Source organism: Coregonus lavaretus (genome assembly GCF_964263955.1).
Source record: "Coregonus lavaretus genome assembly, contig: HAP1_SCAFFOLD_7127, whole genome shotgun sequence".
Classification (NCBI taxonomy): domain Eukaryota; kingdom Metazoa; phylum Chordata; class Actinopteri; order Salmoniformes; family Salmonidae; genus Coregonus; species Coregonus lavaretus.
This window is the reverse complement of record NW_028157148.1, coordinates 2501-10240: the sequence shown is the minus strand read 5'-3', so window position 1 is coordinate 10240 and position 7740 is coordinate 2501. Positions and strand designations below refer to the sequence as shown.

At 44.6% G+C, this 7740-nt stretch overlaps 1 protein-coding gene across 1 annotated transcript; it reads right to left on the bottom strand.

Moving 5' to 3' along the window:
- Positions 1-288: 288 nt before the first annotated feature.
- On the bottom strand, positions 289-7581 carry LOC311125760 (microfibril-associated glycoprotein 4-like; the record flags this gene model as incomplete). Its single annotated transcript, XM_084199787.1, has 4 exons — positions 289-761; positions 5179-5346; positions 7034-7130; positions 7345-7581. 4 exons carry the CDS (start codon positions 7579-7581, stop codon positions 481-483), a joined length of 783 nt encoding a protein of 260 aa, XP_084055913.1. The 3' UTR covers positions 289-480.
- Positions 7582-7740: the final 159 nt, after the last annotated feature.

Genomic DNA, 7740 nt, shown 5'->3' with positions numbered 1-7740 from the left:
GATGATGATTATGATGAATTTGATGAATATGAGGATGATGAGGATGATGAGGATGAGGAGGAGGATGAAGATGATAATAATGAATGCACACAACCATTTTGCAGTGAAAACTCTAAGATCATGTTACAACCTTGACTATGACACATTCAGCCATCCAATCAGACTGATTATAATAAATACATGAATATGTACATACAGTAAATAAAAAGACAGAGTGAATTTGTCTTTTCAAATGCTTTAATTATTATTTGAGTCAATTAACATTTGAATCAAGAGACAGAGAGCCCATCTTGCTGTTAATAACATGATGCACTACTTTAACAGCCAAGATGGCAGTAATAGTGATGATGTGGTGACCATATTGTTTTCTAGGTGTTAGTGTCTGTCTGGCTAGCACTGGAACCCCCCCACCTCCATATTCTATTCCTGTAGTCATTTTGAGATGGTGACATTAGGTCAGGACTGATAGAGTCAGGTATGTTACTCCTGCTCCTGGACAGCCACAGCATCAGAGACAGCCCTGATCTTAAAGGAAATGCTTTTCAGAGAGTAGTTAACCCCTTTCCAGTGTTGCCAATAAACATACACATCAGTGAAAGACGTTGCCGGATGTGGGGCATACAGGGCGTTAGGGTTGGCATGCGTACAGGCACCGTACCAGAATCCACCCATGTAGCGCCTGGCACAGTTGTCGCCCCAGGTGTCCTGGTCTTTGTCGTAGGTGCTGAACTTCATGCCGTTGCTATACGACATGGAGTCTCCTGAGAATCAACCAGCAGACAGAGCACAGTAGCCTGGTTAAACCAGATACCAACAGACAGACAGTAGCCTGGTTAAACCAGATACCAGCAGACAGACAGTAGCCTGGTTAAACCAGATACCAGCAGACAGACAGTAGCCTGGTTAAACCAGATACCAGCAGACAGACAGTAGCCTGGTTAAACCAGATACCAGCAGACAGACAGTAGCCTGGTTAAACCAGATACCAGCAGACAGACAGTAGCCTGGTTACACCAGATACCAGCAGACAGACAGTAGCCTGGTTACACCAGATACCAGCAGACAGACAGTAGCCTGGTTAAACCAGATACCAGCAGACAGACAGTAGCCTGGTTAAACCAGATACCAGCAGACAGACAGTAGCCTGGTTAAACCAGATACCAGCAGACAGACAGTAGCCTGGTTAAACCAGATACCAGCAGACAGACAGTAGCCTGGTTACACCAGATACAGTAGCCCAGTAAATAAAAATAATATTGGTATAGAAGCGTGAAAATTGGCACACTTGTATAACTTTTCGCGCTGAACAAAAACATATATAGATATAGTGCCATTTCAGCAAAGCTCCAGGTCAGCCTGTAGCGCCCTGTAACACCGGTAAATGCAATAACTTAATGATTTGTAATAACTTTTTGATTTTTTTATGGAATAAACCCAGTAAACGTAATAAAATGTTGAACGGTAAACATAATAACTTTTTCCGCTAAAAGTAATAAGTTATTACGTTAACCAGTTGACACTTGATCTAGGGGACATTCAATGCTGCAGACATTTTTTGATACCCTTCCCCAGATCTGTGGCTCGACACAATCCTGTCTAGGAACTCTACGGTCAATTCCTTCGACCTCATGGCTCGGTTTTTGCTCTGACATGCAATGTCAGCTTTGGGACCTTACAGTGCATTCGGAAAGTATTCAGACCCCTTGACTTTTTCCACATTTCGTTACGTTACAGCCTTATTCTAAAATGTATTATATCATTTTTTGAGGGCTGGGCCTCTCAAGGACATTCAGAGACTTGTCCCGAAGCCACTGCGTTGTCTTGGCTGTTGTCCTGTTGGAAGGTGAACATCTCAAGGATGATCAATGGAAACAGGATGCACTTGAGCTCAATTTTGAGTCTCATAGCAAAGGGTCTGAATACTTATTTAAATAATGTATTTCTGTTGTTTATTTTTTATACATTTGCAAAAATATCTAAAACCTGTTTTTGCTTTGTCTTTACGGCATATTGTTTGTAGATTGATGAGGGCATTTAAAACATGGAATCCATTTTACAATAAGGCTGTAACATAACAAAATGTGGAAAAAGAGAATGGGTCTGAATACTTTCTGAATGCACTGTACACCCCCAGGAAGAATTTGACAACTTTTTTCTTCTTCTGACAAGCGAGCACTTAGATATGGTCATTTTGACATTTTCATACTTTCATAGAATGTTTGGGAATAACGTATTTGTGAAAATTCTATAGCAATATAGAGTGAGAAAGCGGCCATGCTTTTGGACAATTAAAAGACACTGCAGTAAATAAAACCGAATAAAATCATCTGTCTTGTCCAGGACCAGACTCTAGACAAACCGGTGCGCCATAGCCAATCAGAGCTACAGTAGGCCTATATGCAAATAAAACAGAACGACTTTAGATCATAAGAATGCATTCACCAAAAGCCACAAAATACACCTGAATGGATTTCTGCAAATATATAAATACCACGAGAGTCCTCTTACATTTGGGAACTTTACAGTCCTATTGCTCAAAAACATTATGGAAGTGTGCCAATTTTCAAAAATATGGTATTTTTTGGGAGCTTATTTACTGGACTAAAAGGCCATCCACACCAAGGACCATCATTATAATGAGAACTGTAATGATACAAAAAAAAAACAATCGTTCTAAGTCAAGTGAACAGAGCTTTACCACTACAACGATAACTACAGAAAGACTAGAGAATGACGAGGAGCTATGGTTTGGATCCCTTTCAGAGCGATTGTTTCCCTCCAATGATAAAACCCTGACAACCAATCAAATTGCGTTCTATTGAAGCGTTCTTGGTTCTAGGTGGGCGAGGCTGCGCAGAGAGGAGAGAAGGAAGAGCGCACGGTAAACATCCCTGAGTAACTGGGCATGTGTGAGCATATCGGTGGCCACATTCATTATAGGACGAATTTGGAGAATGATGATCCACCACAAACAGTGCATGAGAAGGCCATACTTTCCGATGGGAGCCCTATCTGTTAACTGCGATACATCCTGATGAAATACACACTGTGACTGGCCTACTAATATGCCTTTCTGGACCTTGTAAACTGTTGAGAAAAGACCCATTACTGATCCAAATGGTTGCCTAATCAGGCCTAGACAAGATTATTATTATTTGTGAATGAAACATGCATTCAAAACGCAGAGCTTTTTAGTGGTTATTTAAATGGCATATTCACTGGAGTTTACGGCCTAGACTAGAACTCTTTACTCACTGTAAAAAACAAAAGTAAAAAAGAATTGCATTGTGTTGTATGATCATTTTCTTGTCCCCAAAAAAGTATTAGTAGTATTAGGACTAATATTTAGCTAATGAATGATGGGTTGCATACGCTTCTAACTTACGCCTTGATCACTCCGACAGCGTCCTTGCGTTTTGGTACAGCAGAAGTACATTCATTTCCAATGGAAAGCTGTGTTTGCCTTGCAGCATTGCAGAGGCAGTTGCAGTGCGTTCTGTGTGGTGTATAAATTGGATTTATCGAACGTGTGCATCAAACTGTATGCGTGGATGGCTTGACAGAAATGGCTTGACAGAAATGGTTTGACAGAAATGGTAGCAGAAGGTGAATGTTGAACTTTTGTTGCACACATATCCAGATGATGCTGCCTACCATTTTGCACAAAGATGCTGTCAGTGTGATCGAGGCGTGACATGCTGACTAGACGCCATTGCGCACATGTTGATTTTGCTCATCCACACCAGACGCGATCAGGACACACAGGTTGAAATATCAAAACTAACTGAACCAACTATATTAATTTGGGGACAGGTCGAAAAGCAGCTAGCTTGCTGTTGCTAGCTAATTTGTCCTGGGATATAAACATTGGGTTGTTATTTTACCTGAAATATACAAGGTCCTCTATAAATCTACACATACACTACCAGTCAAACGTTTTAGAACACCTACTCATTCAAGGGTTTTTCTTTATTTGTACTATTTTCTACATTGTAGAATGATAGTGAAGACATCAAAACTATGAAATAACACAGATGGAATCATGTAGTAACCAAAAAAGTGTTAAACAAATCAAAATATATATGAGATTTGAGATTCTTCAAATAGCCACCCTTTGCCTTGATGACAGCTTTGCACACTCTTGGCATTCTCTCAACCAGCTTCACCTGGAATGCTTTTCCAACAGTCTTGAAGGAGTTCCCACATATGCTGAGCATTTGTTGGCTGCTTCTCCTTCACTCTACGGTCCGACTCATCCCAAACCATCTCAATTGGGTTGAGGTAGGGGGATTGTGGAGGCCAGGTCATCTGATGCAGCACTCCATCACTCTCCTTCTTGGTCAAATAGTAAAATAGTAAAAATAAATAAAAACCCTTGAATGAGTAGGTGTGTCCAAACCTTTGACTGGTACTGTCTATGATAATAATAATTAAGTCCCCCCCACTTCTAAAACCAAAGTTGCGCCCCTGATTAAAAGATGAACTGAGGTCCACACTCCAGTCCAGTTGGTGGTGGTAATGCACCTTAAAGTTTAAATATGATTTTTCATTACATTTACATTGTAGTATTAAATGCAGTTGTCACTATGGCAACGACCACACCCTGATGCAGTTGTCACTATGGCAACGACCACACCCTGATGCAGTTGTCACTATGGCAACGACCACACCCTGTAGCACTGAATGGTCTTGTGTTACCACCTTATTAATAGTCATACAGCGTGCAGTAGGATGCGTTGATCAGTTGATTGACAGGTGTACTGCTTAGCAATAAACAATAAACAGTCCGCTGGTGTGGATGCTCGCCAACGTTTATAGCTATGTATAATTCATCATTATAGTTATGGTTATAGTTATCATCCTTGGTGTGGACAGGCCTTAAAGGAAAACTCCTCCCAAAAACTATCTTGTGGTGTTTGTTTCATTAGTCCATTGTTGACATAGTCCCAAAATGATTTGCTTGTCAGCAATCAAGTTTTCAAGATACAGAAATCATTCCTGTAAAAATACATCCTATGGGGATGATTTCTATAATTTGAAAGTTACATATTTTGAAAAGTTGATAGTGAAAAGCAAAACATTTTGGGACTATGTCAACAATGGACTAATAAAACAAATACCAAAAGATCGTTTTTGGGTGGAGTTTTCCTTTAAGACTGATGAAGAAGAAGAACTCACCTGCCCCTCCGTCTACATAACTGCCCAGTCTCAGTGTGTATCCATAGTTCTCAGGATCAATGGAGAAGGAGGTGTATTTAGCATTAACCTTCCCTCCCTCAAAGTCTTCCATGTCCACCCTCAGCTCACTCTTCTTCCTCATCGTCAGGAGGAAGATGTTGTCCAGACCTGACAAGAACAGAAAGCATAAAGGTCCTGTTACATTTCAGCCCCTAGCTCATTTCCTTACCTCCTATCCCCTTTCCTATAGCTCCTAACCCCTTCCCCTAGCTCCTAGCCCCTTCCTCTAGCTCCTAGCCCCTTCCTTTATCTCCTAGCCCCTTCCTCTAGCTCCTAACCCCCTTCCCTAGCTCCTAGCCCTGTCCTTTATCTCCTAGCCCCTTTCTCTAGCTCCTAGCCCCTTCCTCTAGCTCCTAACCCCTTCCTCTAGCTCCTAGCCCCTTCCCCCAGCTCCTAGCCCCTTCCTTTATCTCCTAGCCCCTTCCTCTAGCTCCTAGCCCCTTCCTTTATCTCCTAGCCCCTTCCTCTAGCTCCTAACCCCCTTCCCTAGCTCCTAGCACTGTCCTTTATCTCCTAGCCCCTTTCTCTAGCTCCTAGCCCCTTCCTCTAGCTCCTAGCCCCTTCCTTTATCTCCTAGCCCCTTCCTCTAGCTCCTAGCCCCTTCCTTTATCTCCTAGCCCCTTCCTCTAGCTCCTAGCCCCTTCCTCTAGCTCCTAGCCTCTTCCCCTAGCTCCTAGCCACTTCCCCTAGCTCCTAGCCCCTTTCTCTAGCTCCTAACCCCTTCCCCTAGCTCCTAGCCCCTTCCTCTAGCTCCTAACCCCCTTCCCTAGCTCCTAGCCCCGCCCTTTATCTCCTAGCCCCTTCCTCTAGCTCCTAGCCCCTTCCTCTAGCTCCTAGCCCCTTCCTCTAGCTCCTAGCCCCTTCCTTTATCTCCTAGCCCCTTCCTTTATCTCCTAGCCCCTTCCTTTATCTCCTAGCCCCTTCCTCTAGCTCCTAGCCCCTTCCTCTAGCTCCTAGCCCCTTCCTCTAGCTCCTAGCCCCTTCCTTTATCTCCTGCCCCTTCCTTTATCTCCTAGCCCCTTCCTTTATCTCCTAGCCCCTTCCTCTAGCTCCTAGCCCCTTCCTCTAGCTCCTAGCCCCTTCCTCTAGCTCCTAGCCCCTTCCTTTATCTCCTAGCCCCTTCCTTTATCTCCTAGCCCCTTCCCCTAGCTCCATGCCCTGTCCTTTATCTCCTAGCCCCTTCCTTTATCTCCTAGCCCCTTCCTCTAGCTCCTAGCCCCTTCCTCTAGCTCCTAGCCACTTCCCCTAGCTCCTAGCCCTGTCCTTTATCTCCTAGCCCCTTCCTTTATCTCCTAGCCCCTTCCTCTAGCTCCTAGCCCCTTCCTCTAGCTCCTAGCCACTTCCCCTAGCTCCTAGCCCCTTCCCCTAGCTCCTAGCCCCTTCCTTTATCTCCTAGCCCCTTCCTTTATCTCCTAGCCCCTTCCCCTAGCTCCATGCCCCTTCCTCTAGCTCCTAACCCCTTCCCCTAGCTCCTAGCCACTTCCCCTAGCTCCTAGCCCCTTCCCCTAGCTCCTAGCCCCACCCTTTATCTCCTAACCTCTTCCCCTAGCTCCTAGCCACTTCCCCTAGCCCCACCCTTTATCTCCTAGCCCCTTTCTCTAGCTCATAGCCCCTTCCTCTAGCTCCCAAGCCCTTCCCCTAGCTCCTAGCTCCTTCCCCTAGTTCCTAGCCACTTCCTTTATCTCCTAGCCCCTTCTTCTAGCTCCTAGCCCCTTCCTGTAGCTCCTACCCCCTCCTCTTGCTCCTAGCTCCTTCCCCTAACTTCTTCTTGTTTGGTTTTCTGAGGAGGACTCACCCAGCCAGTACTCTCCAGCCACATTCCCAAAGCCAGATTTGTAGTGCGCCCAGGGTCTGTAGAAGTTCTCTGTTCCATCCATTCTCCTTTGGAACACCTGAGAGAGAGAGAGAGAGAGAGAGAGAGAGAGAGAGAGAGAGAGAGAGAGAGAGAGAGAGAGAGAGAGAGAGAGAGAGAGAGAGAGAGAGAGAGAGAGAGGAGGGAGGCATAGAGGGGGGAGACAAGGGAGGGAGAGAGATATTATTATCATACATTTTGCACCATCATCACATCACAAACATCACAGATGATCTATAAAGTTCTCTACTCACAGTCCACCTCCCTCCATCTGTGTCCATGTCACAGTAGACGTGCAGGGGTGTGATGGGACCCCCAGGGTAGATGGTGTACACCCCACTGGGTTTGGTGTTGTCATGTTGATAGATGTCGTCACAGTCCTGAGGGAGGTAGAACTGAGAGAGGACGGCTACAGGAGCCAGCAGAGACAGGAGCAAAAACACCTGGGAGACAGAGACAGGGAAAACATTCACAGAACGTTCACACAACATTCAAACAACATTTAAAAAAACATTAAAACAACATTTACGTCACTGTTCAATGCCATCAGTGCAGTACATGCAGCAAAACAACCCAGAGTAGAGATACAGACACACATAGCCTCACACAACATTCAGACAACCTTAGACCCACACGTAACCTCACATAAC